Raw genomic sequence first — 24018 nt, 5'->3', positions numbered from 1 at the left:
TTACACCACAGCCTGCAGTATTATCTGTCAGTATGTAAAATCTGCACACATTTAAAGATCTAGCAGTTAAAAAAAAATCATCAATGGAAGACAGAACACACAGTGAGCATCTCTTAGAATGCGGTACAGAAAGCAGCCCAGGGCTGGTGTATGAGAGGGCCCCAGCGTTAAGACTTCCGGGGCCTACATTCGTGATTATTATAGAAATGCACCTGCCCTGCATTTACTGATTAAGCACACCCCCTGCCCTTGGCTGGTGAGGACTGCAGTGTGCTGCTTCACGTTTTCCTAGGAGAAAATTGGGACTTAGAGGAGGTAAGCAAGCAGCCTGAGATACCCCTGCCGCGTAAACAATAGACCCGGTTGGAGTTCTTAGCTCCTGGCTTCAGCCTGGCCCAGCTCTCACTGATGTGGCCATTTGGAGAGTGAACCAGAGGATGGAAGATCTTTCTCTGTCTCTCCCTCCATCTCTGTAACTCTGCCTTTCAAATAAATAATAATAATAAATTTTTAAAACCTAGATATGTTACTTTTCAAAATGTTAAGCTTGTCTGATGCAAAAGAGAACTGCATTTACTGATAAGAACTTCAGGCCCGGGTCGCTTCCTTGATGTTCAAGAAAGAATTTAGCAACTCCTAGAAGCACTGAGCCAGGAGCAGATGGTGCAGGGCGGGTATGCTATCCCTCCCTCCCAGTCGAGATTCAGTGATGCACGCAAAGAGACAAAATGCAAATAAAGACCAGAAAGAGGAAATGACCACCTCCCCACCCCAGGAAAAGGAAACAGCCAAAAGCACCCTCAACAGATGACAGGCCTTCAGCAAGTGCCCTGTGTGTGGGGGCCCCGGGGAGGACTGTAGGTTGCCGGTGACAGAGGACAGGTGAGCACACAGGCCAAATCCACAACGTGGGGACCCTGGGCAGGAGGAGGCTGCATGGGGGAAGGCAGGAAATTCAGAGCCGGGGCATCGAAGTTAGACTCTGCCAAGCATCTCCAGGGTGTCTCTGGGGACCCTTGTTCAGCGACCAGCCTGACTGTTCTGAGCAATGAAGCCAGAGGCTGGAAAAGTAGGACCCTGGCCCTGGTCTCCTTGCATAATCATCTATGCTTCCAGAAACAGTCAGAACACGAAGTTAAATGATTGCAATCCCTCTGCTCAGACACCAAGCAGCGGTCCAGTCCAGGGGTAATTCCCAAGATCCCACCCTTCCAGGGGTTCCCACAGCCAGTACCAGAATATCCGCAGGGATGTGTTGCAGCACAGGGCCTGGGCAAGGCTCTTCCCTCCTTCCATGGTGATGCCGTTAAACGCGAGGCTGGGAAAGAAAGCCTAAACTAAGGTATCTGGGACGCAGGTGCCTGTGGGATGCAAGCCTCCACTAGCATGGGGGCAACTATCAGGCTGAACTGGTGAGGAGGTAGGCATGCCAGCAGCAGCAACAGTAGCCAGGGTCATGTAACCAGAGCCCCTCTCCCCACCGCCGGCCCGGGCTCAGGGTGGGAGGACCACTCCAGAAGAGGCTAAACAGGAGATGGACTGACAGTGGGGCCTGCTTCTAGAACAGCTCCTAGCCCCCAGGCTGTGGCAGGGGGTGGCAGCTGAGCCTCAGTCAGTCAGTGAGACCTGGAGAAGCTCCTCTTGCTGTCGGCTGTGCCATCTAGGATGCGGCATCAGGTGTGAGGAGACAGGCTGAGGCCTGGATGCAGCAAAGGTTCTGGAATTTGCTGAAAGCAGCAGCCTTCAAGTGGCCCTGCCCTGGGGAATACCCCAACCTCAGGGGTGTGTGGCCATGGCCAAGGGCTGCAGGTGTCCCTTGTCCTGACTCAGGTGTCGGGTAGAGAGGCTAAAGTGAAGCTCAAGAACGGTGGTGGGCTTCATTGCATTGCCTCTTCTGCATGGCACCAGAACTGGAGTTTACTGAGAATGCAGAGAGGCAGGCGGGCAGACCCTTCCCTGGGGGACAAGCCTGCTGCCCTCCCCCACCCCCAGGCTCCTCAGGGAGATCAGCCTCTCCCCCTCCCCCGTACCAGGAGACACAGTCCTGACAGCAGTGCTTACCTCAAGTTTCTCAGGCTCGGGTGGTTCCTGAGGGCTTCAGCAAAGGCTTTGGCACCTTCATCCCCAATCTGATTGCCCCACATGCTGAGGATGGAGGAGGATGGTGAGGACCGGCTCCCCCAGGGGCCACGGCCCAACTCCTGCCCGCTGGCTGCCCAACATCTCAGACTCAAAGACAAGAGCAAGGCTGAAGAGCAGGGGCAGCCCTGCAAGCAGGGAGCTGCCAGCAGGTGCACGGCTGGAGGCCCTGGGGAACTCCTGTCTGGGAGTTTGAACTGCTGATTGTCCCAGAAAGAATGTTCTTAAATTTGCAGAAGCCTGCAGGAAGGCCACTGGCAAGTGCTGCATGCCCAGACATCCTTCAGACTCAGTGTTCCAGGGAGGTGAGAGTGGGCTACTAAGCCATACTCTCGGGGCTGCTGTGGCCTTGGGGAGACTTGTGAGGACAAAGCCAGGTTGCCCTCCTCCCCGAAAAGCAGCACATCAGGAAGACTCAGCTCAAACAGGCTATAGGGAAAGGCGCAGGCCTCCCATCCCGGTTCTGCCACCTTGGGCAAATCCATGATGTTTGGATCTCAACCGCCTCCTCTGTCCAATGGGATTAATAACAACAGTTCCTCGTTGAGCTATTACAGGGACTCAGCAAGTTAACAAATGTGAAGCCCCAGGACAGGCAGAAAGCATCAGTTGCCACAATACGAGACAGGGGGCAGGCAGGGGGAGGTTCTGTATACAGGTAACAAAGCACCCTGTCTGGTCTACTCCCAACCCAGCCATGCTCACACCTGGCCAGCTGCCTGCCCTTGTCCTTGCTACAACTCCGGAATCAAAGTCTCAAGTACTCTGCTTTAACAATGTGCATGCTGGACAACACAGATAGTTTCATGTCTTTAATAACACACAAAAAAAAAAACACTCCTGAGATGAGACTAAGTGAAAATGGAATGAAAAATTCTGTGCTTAGAAGGGTGGTCTCTGCCCATATTTAAAAAGATAGTAGAAGGAGCGAGAAGAGAAAGTGGAAACTCTGGTGAGCTCAAACATTAATAATAACAATTATTTCTTAGGATATCATTCTATTTCCCACATCATTCACTTAAAAAAAAATACCTACTTTCTTTTTATAACTCAACAACAACAACAACAAAAAGAGTGATTTGCCAGGAGGCCAGGATGGAAACTGCAATGCGATACCACCTACACCTATACCAGGATGGCTGCTATCAAGAAAACAGATTACATATTGGGCAGGACTGGACCCCATGTCCCCAGCTGGCGGGAGTGTAAAATGCCACAGCTGTTGTGAGAAGCAGTGGGGGGGACGGGTCTTCAGACTCCAGATCATGACCACCATGTGACCCAGCCTCTGGACACAAACCCCAATTGGCGCTGCAGATGCTCTTGGGATGGCTGCACCTTGCATACCAGGGCTGCGAGGCAGCAGCCACAGCTAAAGCAGCCAGGTCTTTGCTACAAACTTAGGACTCAGCAGAAGCCAGTGGATGGAAGTTCAATTCCTCCCCACTTCCTTTCTGCCTCTCACATTGGAAACAAAGACAAAAACACAATCAAAAAACAGAGCCAAAAGGCAAGTGCCATGTGACTCCACTTGCAGGAGGCATGCAATGAGTGAGCCACAGGGACACGAAGCAGGATGGTGGCGGCTGGGGCAAGGGGGAACAGGGGGCTCATGGAGTCAGTTCTGCCATGACAGAGCTGGGCACTGCCCGGAGGCTGTAGTTACAGAACCATCCCATCGCTCACCAGAACCAGCCTGCACGACCCCAGTGGCTAAGATGGCAACTGTGTGTTTTGTTTATTTGGCCCCACGGTGTCCAGCTGACGATGGAAGACACAGGTGGGCAGCCCCAGTCCAGGGGATAGAATATCTGTTCTCTAAGTGCAGACACAGTGGCTATGGAAGCTGACACGAGCAAGGGTGGCACTTCCATGTGCTGCAGGTGGCAACACTGACTCGCACAACTCAGTCAAGTCAGGGCAACAATCCAACTCCTGGACACTTGGCAGGCTGCAGCCTGTCCACCACCAGCACTGACATCTACTCACCCAACATCAATGATGGAGCTGCTGTTCTTCACAGCCAGGGCCAGGTACTTCCCTCCTTCACTCGTTATTTTGTTTTTTCCCAACCTGCAAAAGAAAAGAGTAGAGCTCTGTCAGCTCCCGGCTGCAGGGGGACTCCAGCGTGGGACCCCCGCCTCCCCAGCAGTGGCAGGCTCGAGGCTCCTCTTGGCAAGTGTGAGCTTCTTCTGGGGACACTCAGCAGCCACGCCAAGAACTCCTGCTCCAGAGACGGCCAGCCAGAGCTCCTCTCTGTGACCTAGCCGCTGCACCAGCACCCCGGGATTCTCTGCATGAGCTCTTTTTCTAAAAGATTCATTTATTTGAGAGAGAGGTTCACTCCTTAAATGGTCACAATAGCCAGGGCTGGGCCAAGTCAAAGCCAGGAGCCAAAAACTCAATCCAGGTCTCCCAGGTGATTGGCAGAACTCAAGCACCAGAGCCGTCACGCACTGCTTCCAGGCACGTAAGTGAAAAGCTGGAGGGGAAACAGAGGCACTGGACTGCAACCACGCAGGGATGCAGCATCTTGAACGTGCTCAGCTGCTGAGGAGTGCTTGCTTCCAGTGGCCAAGATGCCCACTGTCAGCTGGAACCAGGATGGACATGTCCCCGAGGCTCTGGGCTGACAGCTGGTCATCGTAGTGTGTATTTTTTGAGAGCTGAGTGAGGGGGGAATAGCACAAATGCAGGAGCAGGGAAGCATGGAGACCCCAACCACAGCCCACTTACTTCACATGTGTGAGGCTTCTACACTCGTCCAGGACCTTGGCCACATACTGGGCTCCCACATCAGTGATCTGGTTGCTGTATAACCTTCAAAGAAAGCATGGCTGTGAGGCTCTTTTATGTGAGGGCGTGTGCCCTGTCACCCCCCAGGCCTGGGATGAAATGACACTGGAGACCCAAGCAGGTGGCTCAGGGACTCACAGCGTGAGTGGACTTCAGGTCAGCGCCACTACCCCTCACGGCCTTGTGATCAGGCACAAGCTGCTTGACCTCCCCTGCCTCAATTTGGCTCTCTGTAGCACAGGGTTAATCGTGCCTCCCTTGCCGGTTGTGACGAGGGTTTGTCAATGGCATGATGCTGTTCGGGGACTAAACGCTGCAGGCGGGTGGTGAGCATGGGCGGGGGAACCCCCTCCCCAGGTGGACTTCCCAACATCTCCCTTTCTATCATCTTACTGCTTCACTGTAATTCCATGATGTGACAGGAAAAGGCTGAGGGACTAACTATGTGGAGGTTTCGTGGGCTCCAGTTACTCCAAAAGGCAGGGCCAGTCTGGGATCACCTATCCCACCTCACTCCATAGTAGACACACCAGAAGCCTGAATTCCACACAGGCGGCCAAGGCCACAGGGTGGGCTTGGATGGCCCACAAGCTCTGATCTCATCCTCCAAAATCCCACACATCTTGCAAACCTGATTTCTTTCTAACTCCTTTGGTAACTCAAGAGCAGCTATGGTGGTCTTTATTTGCCCTGCTTGATTTGACTACTCATGTATCACTGTGCACAAATACAAAAATATTTGAGAATAGGGTGTTAGCCCAGATCCCTATGCTGCTGTCACAGCCATGTAATGCCTGCACTGGGTCTCAATTTGTGTCTTGCCCCATCAGCTGTGGATGAGGGATTCTGAATCCAACACACAAACGTTATTTCACAGTTACAAAACTCTGCATTCCCAATGACTAGCTGTGAAAACTACTTGTCTAAAAAAAGATTCCAGTTTCAGGGCAAGGAGGCAGAGGCCTGGTGAGACTGCACAGCTTCCTTAGGCTTGCTTTCTGCTGCTGTTGCCAGAAACAAAGGGAAAGGACTCTCTCCAAGCTTATCTAGCATGACCCTGACACCAAAGCCAGACTTGGAAACAAAAAGCAAACAAACATACAAACAAACAAAAAAACGCCACAGACCAACAGTCCAAAGAGCACAGATGCCAACATTCTCAACAGAGTCCCAGCTGGTCGGCTCCAGCGACCCGGAAGAAGAGCTACACCCCAGGAGCCAGGGGCTGTGTCCCTGACTGCCTGCATCGTTCGGCACATGCAGATCAGCACACGTGACATGCTGCATTGACAGATTGAAAGCAGAACACCATATGATCATCTCAAATGAGGAAGAAGCATGTGATAAAATTCCACACCCCTTCATGATGAAAATGCTCAAAAGTTAGGCAGGGAAGAACTCTCTCAACCTAATACGGGCCTCTATGACGGTCCCACAGTCTGTAGCACACATAGAGGAAAAGCTGAAGCTGCTTCTTTGAAGATCAGAAACAACACAAAAAAGGCTACTTTCAGCACTCTCATTTATTATAGTATTGGAAGTCTTAGCTACAGCAAAAAGGCAAGACAAAGGAGGGAAGGGAGGGGAAGGAGGTAGTGAGGAGGTCAGACATCCCCATTTGCCTATGAGATGATTGCATATGTATACAAGGGGGAAATCCACAATACTTGAAGAAAACTGTAAGAACTTATCAGTGAGGTCAGTTTTCTGGATGCTAAATTAACATTAAAATCAGTAGCATATTTATATACCAATAATGAACTCTCTAAAAAATTATGAATACAAAATAGCTAACACACACACACACACCCTATATAAGAATAAACTTAGCTGAAGAAAGGGATGACTTCTAGGGGCCAGTGCGATGGCTCAATTGGCTAATCCTCCACCTAAAAGTGCTGGCATCCCATTAGGGTTCCAGTCTATGACCCAGCTGCTCCACTTCCCATCCAGCTCCAGGCTTATAGCCTGAGAAAGCAGTGGAGGATGATCCAAAGTCCTCATGTAGGAGACTCAGAAGAACCTCCTGATTCCTGGCTTTGGGTAGGCTCAGCTCCAGCCACTGCAGCTGTTTGGGGAGTGAACCAGCTGATAGAAGATCTTTCTCTTGGTCTTCCCTTCTCTCTGTATATCTGCCTTTTCAGTAAAAATAAATAAATCCTTTTTTAAAACAAGTGGATGATCTATTTATAAAATTACAAAGCATCAGGCCCAGCATGGTAGCCTAGCGGGTAGGGTCCTAGCCTAGTACACACCAAGATCCCATATGGGCGCCGGTTCTAATCCTGGCAGCCCCACTTCCCATCCAGCTTACTGCTTGTGGCCTGGGAAACAGCTGAGGACCAGCCAGGACCTTGGGATCCTGCACCCATGTGGGAGACCCGAAGGAGGTTCCTGGCTCAGCTCCGGCCATTGGGGCTGCTTGGGGAGTGGGTCAGCAGATGGAGGATCTTCCTCTGTGTCTCTCCTCTCTGTATATCTGACTGTCCAGTGAAAACGGATAAATCTTTAAAACAAAACAAAACAAAACATTACAAAGCATCAGTGAATGAAATGGAAGAGGTCATTTAAAAAAAAAAAAAACAGATAACTGACATTCAGAGGCTGTTAAAATGACCACGGATTATCTAGAGTCAATGCTTAGAAAAACACCAATGGTATTTGTTACAAAACTCCAAAAACATGCTACCAAGAGCCCCAAAATGGCAAACTAACCCTGAGCAAAAAGAACAAAGATGGAGGTGTCACAATACTTGATTTCAGTAACCAATCTACTATGGCACCAGCCCAGAAGCAGACACATAGACAACAGAACAGAATGTAGACACCAGGAACAAGTCCACATACACTGATTTTGTCCAAGAGAGCAAGAAGATGTCTTGAAAAATGGGCCGTGCCTTTAGCCCACAACGCTGGCAAACCTGGACAGCCACATGCAGAAGAATAAAACTAGATCCCTCATATCACTTCCCCAAATACAAAAAACAACCCAAAACAGATCAAGACAAAAGACCCCAAACTATGAAACCACCACGCGAAAGCATAAATGGACCCTGATGTAGGCAGAGTCCTGTAGACATGACTACAAAAGCACAAGCAATGAAAGCAAAACTTAGCAAACAGGAGTCTGTCAAACCAGAACCCCTGGCAATCTCACTACTGGGTACTCATCTGCAGGGACTGGGGTTTGCATGTCATGAGCAGCTGCACTCACTCCCATGTTCACAGCAGCCCTTGTCTCAACAGCCAAGAAGTGGAGACAACCCAGATGTCCACCAGTAGATGAAGAGACAGAGAAAATGGGGTACAGGTACATGATGGAATACTATTTGGTCAGGAAATACCACTGAGTGTTATCACAAGGCCATGGGTCCAGTGTCCTTGAGAGACGTACCCCAGGTACGTCAGGATCTTGTACTTGGTCAGCTCTTCAGCCAGCACCTTCACACCGCTATCTGTGATCTGGTTCACGCTGAGTCTGGAACAGAACACATGAGACACAGACAAGTCATAGTGGTGCCCATTCAGAAGGAGTGGTCAGTCACCCCATGAGGACATGGTTGGGGGCAAAGCCTGCAGGTCCCAGAGGTGGCTCCATCCTAAATGGCTCCTTCAGGCAGGACCACAAAGACATGTGAGGCCAGCTGCCTCTACTGCCCCACATGCACACACAGCCAGGCCCTCTCACCAAGGGAGGGTGGGCAGCTGCCTTCAGTGGCCTCTGGGGATGTGGAGGTAGGAGGAGTTGGGGGAGGAGCACCTTGTCATCCTGTGGGCAGGCCAAGGGACGCCAGGTATCCCAACTAGAGTTGTCCCATCCCAAGAGGGTCCTCATCCAACAATGTGCAGGCCATGGACCAGGAGGTCCTACAGCAGGGACAGTATTGTGCGGGAGAAGGGTCCCTGCAGTGACACTCCCCAAGTGGGGGAGTGGCATGGAAAGAAGGCTGTGATCGTGCAAGAACTTGGAACAAACACCTGACAGACTCACTCCTCTCCCTAGGCAAGAGTGAAGGTGAGGCTCAGAGACCAGGAGCCCTTGATTCCAAAAGGCCAGGCAGCCAGTGCAGTGGGCCCTACAGGCCACACAGTCTGTACTCTGGCTGCTGAGCTCTGCAGCATGGAGCACCGTGTCATGACAGGTGCCCAAACAGTTTTGGCATGCCCTGAGAAAACTTTTTATTTTATTTTATTTTTAAAGATAAATTCTTTTTATTGGAAAGCCAGATATACAGAGAGAAGACACAGGAAGAAAGATCTTCCATCCACTGCTTCACTCTTCAAGTGGCCACAACAGCCAGAGCTGAGCTGATCTGAAGCCAGCAAACTAGGAGCCTCTTCTAGGTCTCCACACGGAGGGAGGGTCCCAAGGCTTTGGGCCATCATCAACTACTTTCCCAGGCCACAAGCAGGGAGTTCAATGGGAAGTAGAGCAGCCAGTATATGAACCAACATCCATATGGGATCCCAATACATGCAAGGTGAGGATTTAGCCACAGAGCCATCACGCTGGGTCCCTGAGAAAACTTTATGAACAAGTATGTCATGGCCAAATGGGACCCATGAGCTGGCCACTGCTTGCTCTTCAGGTTACATCGAAACAGTCAGGTCACACTCCCTGGGCCCTCCTGTCCACTGCTTGGGGCTGGAGTATAGAGTGAACAGGTGCCCAGACAGCCCAACTTGGTAGAGACCATTAATTACTCCCAGTAGCCACATGCAGAATCCCCCAGTTGTCAGCTGGGCCTCATGATTAAAAGCTGCCAGAAAAAGCAAAGCATGAGTTATAGCTGAGAAGTTCCTTCCAAGAATAGAGTGCCCCTTTCTTTGTCCTTCTTCCTGGTGTCCAGAAGGTTGGCTAGATGGCTGAAACTCAGGCAGCCCCTTGGGGGGGGGGGGCATCTGGAGGAGGAAGCCAGGGAGTGAAGATGGCAGAGGAACGAGGCATGAGAGAGCCCAGGCTGCTGATGGCCAAGAACTACCCACCACCTCTGGCTCTCAGCAAAGGGATCTATGTCAATGAGACATGGGTGTTTCTTTCTCCTGCTACCCACCAAAAGCTCTGTGAATCACTTTATCTTTGCATGGCCCAGGGCAGAACAGCACCTGGGTGAGCCAGTCACACCGGGCAGGCTCCCTCTCCTGCCGCGGGCACAGGGCAGTATGCTGGGTGTGCCCTGCCCAAGGCTGCAGCTGAGCCCACACAGGAAGAACATACTCTAGGTTTCCCAACCCCGAGGCCAGTGAAGTCCTCAACAACACACAACCGCACTTCTTGGCGGACATCAGTGCCCCAGGTCCCAGGGGTCCGTGTCACATCCCCACTGCCTCTCAGAAATGCCAGAAGCCCTGCAAGGGCACGCGAGGTTGGTTTGAGGGGGCAAGACTGGCAGAGGGCAACGTAGATCCTCTCTCTCTCTCCTTTAAACCACAGAGTAGAACACCATCATGCCAGGGATCGGCTTTAGACTGAGGGTTCAGGTTTCAACCACAGGAAGTGGCTCACACCAGCTGGCACATGTGTGCCAATCTAGAAGTCAGGGAATGCTCCTGCGTGCTGCCTCCCTTTTGTCTATCTGAAAGGGTGGGCTCTGCACAAATTCCAGACCCACCACCCCCCAGACGTGTGACCTGGAGCACGGGACTAACTCCCAGTGATTCCACCTTCCTGTTTGCCAAGATGGGATTGAAGAGAGCATCACAAGAGATCGCCCATTCTCAGTCACTAGGATCCAGGGCCCTTCCTGCCTCCAAGTGAGAACCCTGCAGCTCAGAGAGGCTGAGCCACTTGCTCAAAGGTACCCAGCTGGGGCTCAGCCAGGTGCACCTGCTTGCGCAGCCTTGTTCCTTTACCGTCCTCCATCCTGAGATGGAGAAGAGCAACACACGTGCTGTATGCTGGAGTGAGGACAGCCCCAGGGGACACGAATCCCTAAGCGCATCCCACACCCTGGCCCCGCTACCGTCCCGGCTGCCTCACCTAACAACAGTGAGGCGGCTGAAGCAGGGCTGCAGCTCGCGTACACCATAGTCATTGAGATTGTTGTTGTCCAGGTCCAGGGCCAGGCGCTTGCGAAAGTGATGCAGGACGAAGGAGAGGGCACTGCAGTCAGCCGAGCAGGCGTTGCAGTAGGTCAGCTTGAGGTAGTTGGCACACATGCCACGGGCTGCCAGCTGCCCCACCTCCTGGCTCTGCGTCTCATAGATGCAGCGCAGCATCCACAGGAAGGTGGGCATGGCCTGCACCTGGTTGAAGCCCCCGGACTGCACCCGGGGCAGGTTCTTCAGGTAGGTCCGCACACTGGCAAACAGGTGTGCCCACAGTGCCTTGCGCTTCCTCCGCAGGCTCGCCGGGGGTACCAGGTGCTGCAGGAGTTTCTGCTTGGCCTTGGAGAGCAGCCCGCACAGGAAGAGGTTGGTGAACTGCAAGTGATCCTTCTTCTGGAAAGGATCTGTCCTGGCGAGGCCGCCGCTGCCCAGACGCTGGAAAGCAAGGAAGCGGGGATAGCAGGAGGAAGCAGCTGCTGCCTCCCCAGGTGGTGCCCACTCCTGGAAGAATGCCAGCAGCTCCTGCGTGTCCACTTGGTCATCCACCACGAGAAAGAAGGCAGTCAAGAAGGCCTGCAGGGTGATGTGGAAAAACTCATAGGATGGCGGGCCACCCTCACCCTCGGGGCCTGGCTCTGGTGCTGCCCGCAGGAAACCCAGCTGGAGGTCCTCCTCCTGCAAGGCACAGGTCTGCACCTGTTCTTGGCTGAAGACAAACAGACCCTTGGCCATGCCCCCATGGGCCAGCCGGCCCAACGCCAGCAGGCTGCGGCGGCCAGCCAGGAAGGTCTCTGCCGGGCTGCGCGTGTTATGTTGTACCAGGCTCCTGGGCTGCATCTTGTTAAGGTGCATCTCGGCGACCAGCATGAAGACGTCAGTCAGGGTCACAGCTTGATCAGGCAGCTGAGAGGAAGAGCCGCAGCTGTCAGGGGAGGCGTGGAAGTGCTGGAAGCAGCGGAAGATGATCCAGCAGAAGAGGGGCACGGCGCACAGGCTACACAGGTTGGGGTTGGCCTCCAGCTGCTCCAGCAGGCGGCACTGCGCCACCCGCTCGGGGATCATCCTGCGGGCGTAGGCACGCAGGTGGCCTGGGGAGAAGCCGCGCAGCAGCACCTTCTTGCGCAGCAGCTGGCGAGGGAGCTCGACGCCCGTGCGCGCTGTGAGCAGCTTGCCGGCGCCCTTGAGCAGCCTGCCACTGAGGAGGTTGGCCAGCAGGACCAGGGGGTGTGCCGGCTCCCACGGACAGCAGCTATCAGGCGCACGGCTCAGGTCGAAGTCCGAGTGCAGCTCGTCCAGGCCATCGAAGGTGAAGAGGGCCGTCTGGGGAAAGCGCAGCAGAAAGGCGAACACCTCGCCAGGGTCGTGCTCCGGGTAGCAATAGTGCTTGAAGAGCAGGTCCTGCAGACGTAGCCTGTCGCTCTCCCGGAAACAGCTGAACGTGCGGCAGCGGAAATGGAAGAAGAACTTGACCCCTGAGTCCAGCTGGCCCGAGGCCCAGAGGTGCTGCAGCCACTGCAGCAGCATGGACTTGCCCACGCCAGCATCACCGAAAACGAACACGGTCTCACCCTGCTCATTAAGGATGCCCGTGCTGGGGTCCAGCAGGCAGGCGGGGTCGTCCAGGCTGCCCAGGCTCTCATTGCTGAAGCTGACCAGCTCCATGATGGTGTCCGTGTAGGTCTCCTCCAGCAACATCTCCTCCTGCTTGCCATAGCACAGCATGAACTTGGAGTCGCAGCCCAGCTGGTGGCGCAGCTTCTCAGTGTACCTGCTCACTGAAAAGGAAATCCCATCAAATGGGGAGCTGTGGGGGGAGGAAGGACAAATGCACAGGCCTACAAAACCCAAGGTCAAGGGCATTGCCCCTCAGATGCCGGCCCTTTGCAGCCCCAAAGAGCCAGCGTCCCACAGTCAGAGGCGCCCCTGGCTCCCATCCCTCTGCTTAGCTGTAGATTTAGCAGGCTAGGGAACGGGCACCTGGCTAGGCACTAGATTCCTGTATCCTGTACTGGGAATGCCTGGGTTCAGGTCCCAGCTCTGCTATCACTTCCTGCTTCCCCCTAGTGAGCATCTGGGAGGCAGCTCACAGGATGCTCAAGTGCTTGGCTTCTGGCCACCCACCGAGGAGGTCTGCATTGGGCGCCTGGCACCTGCCTTTGGCCTGATCTAACCCCAGCTGGTTACACTGGAGACTGAGCAGTGAAAACAGGGCTTCTTTTAAAGGACAGCAGGTCTTTTCCTAACAAAAGGGCATCCAGTGTGGAAATGCTAATGTGTGGAACAAAAACTGGGCCACCAAGCAGGTTTACCAGCCTCCCCCATCAACTCAGGCCAATGTCAGCATCTGTCTGAAATGGACAGGGTACAAGGAATTTGTGCAGAGCTGTATTGAGCCTTGTTGCTGAGTGCACTCATCAAGGATTTCCAGCGCATGTCTGAAGCTGCACAGACTTCGCAGCGTTGGACTAGCTCCATCGCCCTCCCGAAGTCCTCCAGGGGCCGTAGGCAGCCTGGTCCTGCCCCGCCCTGGGCAGCAGGCAACCGCCCATCTTTCCTTCTTAGGTTTTCATCTATACATGTATCTATCTGGCGATGACATAGGAAGGAGAGGAAGGGTGGTGCGGACAGGTCCAAACCGAAGCCAGGAGCTGGGAACCTATCCGGGTCTTCCAGATGGCGGGCAGGGACCAGATTAGTTGAATCATCATCTCCTGTTGCCCCCAGGGTGTGCAATGCACCCCAGGAGAGCCATTAGCCAGAGCCACACACCACACCCAAGCACTGTGAAAGGGGACACGGGCCTCCTAGCCGCAAGGTCCCCTGACTGCTCCTGACTTACTTTTTTCTCTGTAAATCTGCCTTTTCTAGGCATTTCATATGAATGGAATCCTACAAAATGCATGCAGTCTTTTGTGTGTGGCTTTCTGTAGAGTGAATCATGCTTTAAACAGTTATTTATTGGAAAGGCAGAGTTAGAGAGAGGAGGAGAGACAGAGATCTTCCATCCGAGGGCTCACTCTCCAAATGGCTGGGCCAAAGTCAGAAGTCGGGAGCTTTCTGGATCACACTCTGCTGCGTTCCCAAGTGCATTAACAGGGAGCCTGATCAGAGGTGAAGCAACCAGGACACAAACTGGGGCCCATGCAGGATGCCAGCTTTGCAGGTGGCTAACCTGCAGCACCACAATGCTGGCCCTGAATACTTTAAAAGCTGGCGAGTTCCTGGCTGAAAAGAACCAGCACAGAAGTCTTATTTTTTTTAAGGAAGATTATTTTTATTTGAAAAGCAGATTTAGCAAGAGGAGAGACAGATCTTCCTTCTGCTGCTTCACTTCCCGAACGGCAACAATGGCCGGAGTTGAACTGAGTAGAAACTGGATCCAGAAGCTTCTTCTGGGTCTTCCACATAGGTACGGGGGCCCAAGGACTTCAGCCATCCTCTGCCACCTTCCTAGGCCATAAATAGGGAGCTGGATCAGAAGTGGAGCAGCCAGGACTAGAACCGGTGCTCATATGGACTGCTGGTACTGCAGGTAGAGCCTGTTGAGCCAGGCCCCAGACGTCCTCTGGAAGAACTACTAACTGTGGAGATGTCTGCCTTTTGGGGTGGGGGCTGCAGAGGGAAGGCAGCAGAATGGAGCCTGAAGAGCAGGAAGTAGCCGTGGGGGTATTGGGTGCAAGAGCACAACCCTGACCCTTTATGGAAGGACCTTGATTCCTATAACCATACCCTCTGACTCCCTGGAACACTGTCCTTCACTCTCCCAGGTCAAATTGGACTCCTAAAAGATGAAAATCAGGGGGACCTGCATTGTGACCCACCAGGTTAAACCACTGTCTGACTGGCATCCCGTGCTGGAGCTATGGTCCCAGTTGCTCCACTTTCAATTCTGCTTCCTGGGGCGGCAGTGGCAGATAACCAAGTACTTGGTGTCCTGCCACTCACACTGAAGCCCTGGACAGAATTCGTAGCTGTTGGCTTCAGCCTGACCCAGCCCTCGCTGTTGCAGCCATCTGGGGAGTGAGCCAGTGCATGGAAGATACCTGCCTCTTTCTGTAATTCTTTCCAAAAATAAATAAATAAAGGCAGCACCTGGCTGCAAAGCAGTGTGTTTCCTCTCAGGAGACTTGAACTGCCACTGTTCTGGTTGGTCCGTGCTCCAAAGTTCACAACCAGACCCTGCGCGGTAGCCTAGCAGCTGAAGTCCTCACCTCGCACGTGCCAGGATCCCATATGGGCACTGGTTTTAATCCCAGCAGCCCCGCTTCCTATCCAATTCCCAGTTTCTTGCCTGGGAAAGAAGTTGAGGACGGCCCAAAGCCTTGGGACCCTACACCTGTGTAGGAGACCTGGAAGAAGCTCCTGGCTCCTGGCTTCAGATCGGCTCAGCTCTGGCCACTGGGGGCTGCTTCGAGAGTCAATCATCAGATGGACAATCTTCCTCTCTTTTTCTCTGACTTTTCTATAAAAAATAAATAAATCTTAAAAAAAAAAAAAAAGAGTTCACAACCACATGACTGCTTGTGGTCTCTCCTGCAAGACTCTGAGCTCAGTGAAGGCAACAATTGCGGTTCTGTCTTCCCCGACAGAATCCCTGGAACCCAGCATGCTGCCTTAGCATATGCTGGGAGCATCCAAAACACTTGCTCAACCAAACGGGGATCCTGTGGTACTTTGGAAATAAAGGACTGACAATACAGTAGAGAGAAAACTTTGTCTAGCATGGAAACTAGAAAGATTTAAAAAAAAAAAAGTACCCTGGGTTATATGTATCCTTCAAAATATCAGGCCAGAAAGCCATCAGGAGGTCAAGACACACCATCCCTGTGTTTCCAGGGGCAGCTGTGCAGAAAAAGCCCATGACTTGTGGTCAGCTCAGCTGCAGTCCTGGCTGCCAGCTGACAGGGCCACGCCACGGCGTGTCCAAATCCTGGGGCCAGGCTTGTGCCCTTGGAGCTGACTTGTACCTGGGTCGGTGTTGATGATAGCTCTGCTCTGAACAAGCGGGGAAGGCATGAAGCCCACGTCCGCCAGCCATGGCCTGAGGTCCACATAGGCGTCCGTGAGCTGCTGCAGAACGTACAGGAAGAACTCAGCCACCTCCTCGCCCTTGCTCTGCACCATGTCAAGGATTCTGCGGACCTGGTGGCGACACAAACAAGAAGGCATGCACTGGCATGGGGGTATCCTCCTGTCGGGAAGACCCCAGGTGGTGGGTTCAGGGCTGGGTCCCACTAGATGATGAAAAGACTTAACATGTCAGAGGTCTAGAATCTGGGAGAGGGACCCTCCGGTGAAAAATAAAACCTCTCGGCTCTTCGAAAGCAGCAGCGTCCATAAACCTAAGACCCATCCCTGGAGGCCTGTCTGCCCCAAGTGGCCCCTCCTGTCTCCCAGCTCCTGATTGCCTTTGCTGTCTGGGAGAGGGAGCAAGCCCCCTCCCCCACGGCTCAGTGGGTGGGGCAGCGCAGCTGAGAGCATTCGCCTCTTCCTGGTGGCTTTTTCTTATTTCAAAAGGCAAAAGGTAGGGGGGGGGGGGGTGTCAAGAGAGTAGACCGAAGCTCATGCATGCACCCCCAGCCTTCACCCACCCCAGAGACTGTTCTATCTCCCGAGGCCCAGCAGGGTCATGTCACATGCTGACCGGGACCTGTCGTGGCTCTAACCCCAAGGAGCCTCCAGAAGCTGATGTGAATCCAGGGCCAGGAGACCTCAAGCAGGCGGAGAGCTCTCTCCACTGCAGACCTAGTTCGGGACCCAGTCCTGCCAGACCCCAGAGGTGCACCCGGCCCTCTGAGTCTGAAGACGCCACTGCAGGGCTGGATGCCTGCTTGCTTTTCCCTGACTCCTCACTCAGTTTCTAGAAGCAGGTGTTGGGGAACCAATTCACAACAGTGAGCGCTCAGAAGCCAGGACTGGCTCTGCACCCAAACACAGCAGTGCTCCAAAAAGTTTCTGGAGAATGGAAATTTAAAAATAAATTTTGCTGCAAAAAACTTTTGAAATCCCTGCACAGTTTTTTCATTGCATATATTTTCCATAAGCTTCTACATTTATTTATTTAAGTATTTATGTAGAAAGAATTACAAAGAAAGTGTGGGGGAGGGGAGAGTCTTTTATCTAGTGGTTCACTCCCCTCGGCCAGGGTGGAGCCAGGAGCTGCACCCAGATCTCCCACATGGGTGGTCGTGACCCATGCACTCAGGCCAGTAGCAGGGAGCCGGAAACGGGAATGGAAATTGGAAACAGAGCAGCAAAGACACAAACTGGTACCCACATAGGATGCCAGCATCGCAGGTGGTGGCTTTATCCACCAGGCCATAACACCAACCCCCCTCCATAAAGTTTGTGAAGATCCTTCATCTGCATGGATTTCTTTCTTTTGGCATCAAAATAGACTTCTTTTAATTCCATTGCCCAACAAACTTTTTAAAGGACTGGAATGTGGCTCCAAATAACCTAAAAACACAGATACATTCGTCAAAACCCCAAAGAAAACTTTTGCCCGTGGTACTCAAACGCCACCCCCGCCTCTCATTCAGGTCAACAGGCAGCAAGCAGCCTCTTCCAGCTACCCAGGCTGGCATTTGGCCCACGCCAATCCCTGGGCCAGGAGCACCTTGTCAGGCTGGGTGGGGCAGGCACACACAATCTCTGCATCTTCCACTGAGAAGTAGTCGTTCTCCAGCAGGTTGTCCACCAGACACTGGGTGTTACGGATATGGGTGACCAGAAGCTCCCGGTGGACTTTCAGCAACTTCAGGTGGGAATGAGAGCTGGATGGGTTTAGTTCCATCTCACTGTGGCCCTGCTTTTCTATAGCCAGAATAGCAAATGGCCACTTCTCCTGGACACATTGTTGGCTGCATATGTCTTCTGGAGGGAAAGGCAATTCGGATTCAAGACCCAGCACTCCAGCGCCACAGCCTCGCCAATCAGACTCTGAAGAAATAAATGAAAATCATCAACACAGGAAATGTCATCCATGAAAGGGATCTCCCATCCTCCTCACTCCTGCCACCTCCCACCTGGGATAGAGAGGTATCTCGAAAAATTTTATCTAAGATGCATAAAAGAAAAAAATCACAATTTAACACATCTGCTTAATGGGTTACACTGCTAGGGTAGGTGACAAGAAGTGACCAAGCCTTTTGTTGAACAAAACTTGACATTTTCTCTTTAAAATTTGTTTAGATTTGAAAGACAGGGATGTGGGGCTAGAGGAAAATCAATCTTTCATTTGTTGATTCACTAGCCAAATGGCCACAAGAGTCAGGGCTAGGCAAAGCTGAAGTCAGCAGCCAGGAACTCCAGCCAGGTCTACCACGTGGGTGGCAGAGGCCCAAGCACTTGGACCAATTTCTACTGTTTTCCTAGATGCATTAGCCGAGAGCTGGAGCTGAAGTGGAACAGTCAGAACCAAAGGACTGGGGCTAGTGAAACGTTGGTTATTATTGTCTGTGCCACCTCCCTTCCCCTGCTAGCCCCATGCATTCAGCAAAACCTGTGCTACACAACTCCCCTGGGGAATTATGGAGAAGCAAGGACCACACACACATGTGGGAACGAGGGAGGGAAGGACCAGGGTGCCGGAGGTGAGAGGGAGGTGCTGGCAGGAGGGGGTCACCTTCCTGGAGCCTAGGACACCTCCTGCACCTGCCATATGCCTTGTCTGCCTGAGAACAGGCATCCAAGCTGCTTTCCTTGGATAGGATGCATTCCTCAGGTTCCTCTGTGCTATCCCCCAAGGGGCACTGCCTCGTCTTCAGTTTACAATAGCGACTTCTCCAGTCATCTCCACATCTATCAAATGAACTATCACTTCGGAAGTGGAAAGACCTGGGACAGGCCACTCTGTCCTCTGTCTGGGTAGGAGGATTCACATATGTCAAAAGACACCATCTGTTGTTGTTGTGCTCAAAACATGAGAAAAATGCCGTCGACCTCTGACCCCCTGTCCTGGAGTGTCTCCTAAGCCCAAGCCTGTTTGCCTTCAAGTCCAATGGTTCTCAGAGTTTTCTGCACCGAGTCTCCATTCCCCATGCCTACTTTTCAATCTATCAAATTACTTAACACCAAACTTGATGGAAATTCTGGGCTGTCCCACACAATAACCCCAGGCACAATTTAACATTCTAAGTTCCACAAAAGTGAGGGACCCTCATCAAAAAATCAAGCGAGCCCAGCATGGTGGCCTAGAGGCTGGGGTCCTTGCCTTGCATCCACCCAAGATCCCATATGGGGACCGGTTCATGCCCCAGCTGCTCTACTTCCCGTTCAGCTACCTGTTTGTGGCCTGGGAAAGCAGCAGAGGATGTCCCAAAGCCTTGAGAGCCTGTATCCACATGGCATATCCAGAAGAAACTTCTGGCTCCTAGCTTCAGATCAGCTCAGCTCCAGCCATTGTGGCCACTTAGGGAGTGAACCAGTGGATGCAAGATCTTTCTCTCTGCTCTGTATCTCCTTCTCTCTAAATCTGACTTTCCATTGTAGTGCAGCGGGTCAAGCTATCACTTGTGATGCCACATCCCGTATGAGCACTGCCAGAATCCCTGCTGCTTTGCTTCTAATCCAGCTCCCTGTTAATGTGCCTGGAAAATTAGCAAACTATGGCTCAAGGGCTTCATCCCCTGCCACCCCTATGGAGACCAGGATGAAGCTCAGACTCCTGGCTTCAGCTAAGACTAGACCCAGCTGTTAATGGTCATTTGCGGAATGAATCAATGGATGGAAGGTCCCTCTCTCTTTTTGTGTCACTGTCTTTTACATAAATAAATAGATCTTTCAAAGAAAATCAAGGGATGAAAAGGGTGAGTGACAATGGTTAGGTAACCAGTTAGGATGTCCACATCTTGTGTCGGAGTGCCTGGGTCTGCGCCCTGGGCTGGCTTGCTATTCCAGCTTCCTGCTAACATGCACCCTTGAGAGGCAGCAGGTGGTGCTCCTGTGGTTGAGCCCCTTGAGCCAGCCACATGGGAGATGTGGATTGTGGATTGTGGACTGAGTCCCTGGCTCCTGGCCTTAACCTGGCCAAACCATCAATGCGTGGGAATGTGATATGTCTCTCTCTCTTTCCCTCTTTCCCTCCTCCCTCTCTCTCCTTCTCTGTTCCCTTCTCCCTCTCAAATATATTAACAAACAAACTGTTTTAAAAGAGATGACTATCATGAGTTACTATTCTATTCAGGTTTCTCTGTTGTGGTCCATTCTGTAATTTCCCTTTAGGATCTACAACTTTAGAAAAATGTATTCCTTTAAGGCACACCAGTGGATGATAGTAAACCTCAATTAGCAGTTGATCATACCTTCTCATGCTCCAGGCATCATTCTTTAAAGGAACATAGAAGCTGTTCAAACAATATTTTCTCCTTCAATCTTTCATTTCCTGCAAAATACAAACAGGGATTTTTGGAAAATAAGATTCTACTAATGGAGAATGAGTGAACGGAACCGGGGACAGCATGGTGGCAGTGTCCTTGCTGCACCCTTTCCTCGTGAGACAGGCTTTGGCAAATGCTGGTCCTTCGGCCCTACAGTCTCACTTGGCTACATCACCGAGTCCGATCTTTCCATGCATGTTTAGCTTGGCCACTGTGAACTGTCTTCTAAAAACTCTACTAAATGGAATTTGATGTTACTGTTAGAAACAAAAAGATATCACTTACACAAAGTGGAAATTTGCACAAAAACACCTTCATTGGAAATATGGCATCAGTCCTGTGAGCCTGGAAAGTCCTAGGCTTGGGGCCTGTTTCCTATCAGAAACATTTCAGGGAGCCTGAAGATGCTGTGGCACATAGCAGTTGCTTGCACTTTAAGAAGGTTCCAACTCAGAAACCATAAAAGGAAACTACCTTCCCGGTGAGTCAGTGTTTCTAGGCAGTGCTGGGTGCTGGTACTTAGGCTGCACAGCCGGCCAGGAGCAGCAGAGCCATACAGTCTCCTTCCCTGCCTGATCCCGACCCTCTTCCCTTCCTGACCCTTGTCCCTCTATTGGGCTCACTCTGCCATGGACTCACAGAACAACAGAGCACACTTGCTGTGGCTTGCATGAGTTGGTCCCAAACACATGCAAGACTGCAATTCTCCAAGTCACAAGTTAACACAACTCAGAGAGGGGAAACATCATCTAGGGACAGAGTGTAGGTGGTAGGGCTAGCAGAGGTCCACAGGTCCCTGGGAGCATGCCTCTGAGAGGTGGTTCCCTTAGCAGGTATTACAAAAGCCTGAGGCTGGGCCTAAACACATTCTCTTCTTCCTGGCTTGCCATGGAATCATTTCTCTACCATGGCCCTTCCCAGATGCCCAAACCAGTGGGACTACTTGGTCTTCAGCTTGAGCTCAGCAAACCTTTTCTATCAAGTGGGTTGCTTCAGGTATTTCATTTTGGTAACCAGAAAGCTGCCCAATATAACACACATGTACATATTTCCAAAAGTCCTTAACCTATAAACATTTGTTAAAGTGGCACCAAATCATTCTTCAGGGAACTTTATTTTTTTATTTGAAGGCAGAGTTACAGAGAGAGAAGAACCATCCCATGATTCACTCCCCAAATGGCCACACAGCCAGGAACTGAGCAGCTGCTGCAGTCAAAGTGAAAAAGAATGTTCTGACAGTATTGCTTAAGTGGTTTTGATAGTTTCAAGATGCTGTTGGTTTCACTGCTCCAAGGCTGGAAAAAATCCTTCCAAGGTCCATTGGCTGACAGAGCCCACACTGTTGCAATCATTCAGACACTTGGTATTAAAGCTTGGCCAGTAGACCTGTCCAACCCATTCTGTTCTCCATCTTCTAACATAGGACACTTGATGTCCTCTGCAGTCCCAAATGAGCAGGCTATCATGTCATCCTTATGCATCTTGGCGTGTCTCTTTGTCTGTCCTGACCCGCTCCCAGCACTGACTTTCATACACACCAGCAGGAGGTGCGGCCCAGCAACAGGCGTGCCCACAGTTTCCCTACTAGGTCCACTTCCAGTCCTGGATCCTGTACTTTTCAGGGAGTACTGTGGTCCAGCCTAATACTAATAATACTAATACTAATACTAATAGCAAGTGTCCTGGCACTTGCTTTAGCAGATGCTATAGCAAAGCCTGGCCAGTCAGCACTTATTCTGGCCCTTGTATTTACACGTAGATACAGTGGCTTGGCCAAGCCCAGTCCTCCCCCAAGTCTAGCTCACATGTAGGCCAATGGTTGTTGTTAAGTCTGTCCCAAGTTCCAGTTCTCGTGCTCACTAATGTCCCAGTAGGGGAGCCTCTGCCACCTCACCCCTCTGCGCCGCGTCCCCCTCCAAGTTCATTCCCAACCTGGGGTCTTATGAGTGCTGGTGGGTGCTGTGGCCCAGTCTGGCACGACTCATTGCACTTCAACATTTGCCAGTAAGTGCTGTAGCATGGATGTGTCTGACCTGCTTCTAGTCCCAACTCATCTTGGAGGTAGGGGGTGCTGTAACCTAGTCCAAGCCAGTTAGCCCCTAGTCCCTGCCAGCCTCCAGTCCCAGCCCTAATGTGAACTGACGGGTGTTTGTTCCCAACCTGGCCTGTTCTGCACCTTGGTCTAATTCTCACACCTGCCAGTGGGTGTTGCATACTGGTCCAGGCCAGCCCTCCCCCAGATCTGACCCACATGTATGCTGATAGGTACTATAGCCTGGCCTGGACTGGATTGCCCCCAGCCTTGGTTTTAGTACTTACCAGCTGTAGCTGTGTCTTAACAAAAGAGTTCCCCAAGCTCCCCTATCAGATCAGCTCACAGTTGTGGATCTTGGATCTTGTGCATACCAGTAGGTGTTTGGCTCAACCTGACTTGGTCCACCTCCAGTCCCAACCTTCACAAGCAGATACTGCAGCCTTGCCAGACCAGTCCACACCTATACTAGCTTTCACTAGCTTTCACTAGCGGGTGTTATACCCTGCCTGCCTGTCTCACCCCCAGACCCAGCTCTCATGTGGATCAGCAGGTGCTGAGACCTAGTTCAGTCTACCCAACATTCACTCTGGCTCTCATGAGTACCAACAGGTGCTGGAGCCTAGTCCAGTCTGGCACACCCCTAGACCCAACCCGCACCCATGCCGAGGGATGTTGTAGCCATGTTCAGCTTGGCCCCATTTCCAGCTCTTGTGCTCACTAAGTAGGAACTGCAGCCCAACAGGGGCATCCCCTTAAGTCCCCTACCAAGCCTGCTCCTAGCCACAGATCTTGTGCATCCTAGTGGTTGCTCCAACCCAGCCTAGCGTGGCTTACCCAGTCTCAGCTCTTGCCATTGGATGCTGCAGCCTGGCTCAGCCAAGCCTAGTTGCCCCCAGTCCCAACTCTCACTGGTGGGTGCTGCAGCCTAGCCCTGCCCAGTGTGTTCCACATCTCTGGCTCTCATACACACCAGCAAGTGTGACAGCCTAGCCTGGCATAGTTCACATTCCATCCTGACTCCTGCGCCCGCCAGTGTGCTACAGTTTGGCCCAACCTTGCCTGGTCCAACTCCCAAGCCAGATCATACATGTGCTGACAAATGCAGCAGCCTTGCCTGGTCTGGCCCACACCCAGTTCTGACTTATGCTCATCAGTGGGAACTACAACCCAGAAAGGGAGTTTCCCAAGTTACCCCACCAGACTCACTCCCGGACTTGGGTCTCATGCGTGCCAGCAGGTGCTAGACCCCTACCCAGTATATTCTGCCCCTCCAAGTCTCAGCCTTTGTGTATGCTTGTGGCTGTTGCGACCCAACCCCTCTACACCCAATTCTTGGGTGCACTTGCAGGTACTGCCACTTGGACCACTCTTGCCTATTTCCAACTGTCAAGCAAACTAGCAGGTATCACAATCCCATAGGCGCAAGTCCACAAATCCCCCAAAGAATCTGTCCCCAGACCTAGCTCTCTCACATGCTAGTGTCATGGCCCAGCCTAAGTCATGGTTAATTCCCTGCCCTGACACTCACTGGCGGGAACTGTGGTTGAACCCAATAAGGCAGTCTCCCTACCCCCAGCCCTAGCTTTCGTGTGTACCAGTAGGCAGTGGTCAGTACCAACA

General features: G+C 52.2%; 1 protein-coding gene across 1 annotated transcript in view; it reads right to left on the bottom strand.

The window, feature by feature from the left end:
* Positions 1–24018, bottom strand: part of NOD1 (nucleotide binding oligomerization domain containing 1) — a 45188-nt gene that overhangs the window by 6242 nt on the left and 14928 nt on the right. Inside the window, exons 3-10 of the mRNA XM_040964518.1 lie at positions 17603–17925; positions 15951–16125; positions 10916–12758; positions 8330–8413; positions 4876–4959; positions 4129–4212; positions 2062–2145; positions 1235–1318 (exon numbers count right to left, since the gene is read on the bottom strand). Of these exons, the coding sequence (XP_040820452.1) occupies positions 1235–1318; positions 2062–2145; positions 4129–4212; positions 4876–4959; positions 8330–8413; positions 10916–12758; positions 15951–16125; positions 17603–17925 (2761 nt within the window). The remainder of the gene's footprint in view (positions 1–1234; positions 1319–2061; positions 2146–4128; positions 4213–4875; positions 4960–8329; positions 8414–10915; positions 12759–15950; positions 16126–17602; positions 17926–24018) is intronic.

The sequence above is a fragment of the Ochotona curzoniae genome, unplaced genomic scaffold (assembly GCF_017591425.1).
Source record: "Ochotona curzoniae isolate NIBS_2020 unplaced genomic scaffold, NIBS_Ocur_1.0 scaffold_3835, whole genome shotgun sequence".
Classification (NCBI taxonomy): Eukaryota; Metazoa; Chordata; class Mammalia; order Lagomorpha; family Ochotonidae; genus Ochotona; species Ochotona curzoniae.
The sequence above is the reverse complement of the archived record's forward strand: the minus strand, read 5'-3'. Positions and strand labels throughout refer to the sequence as shown.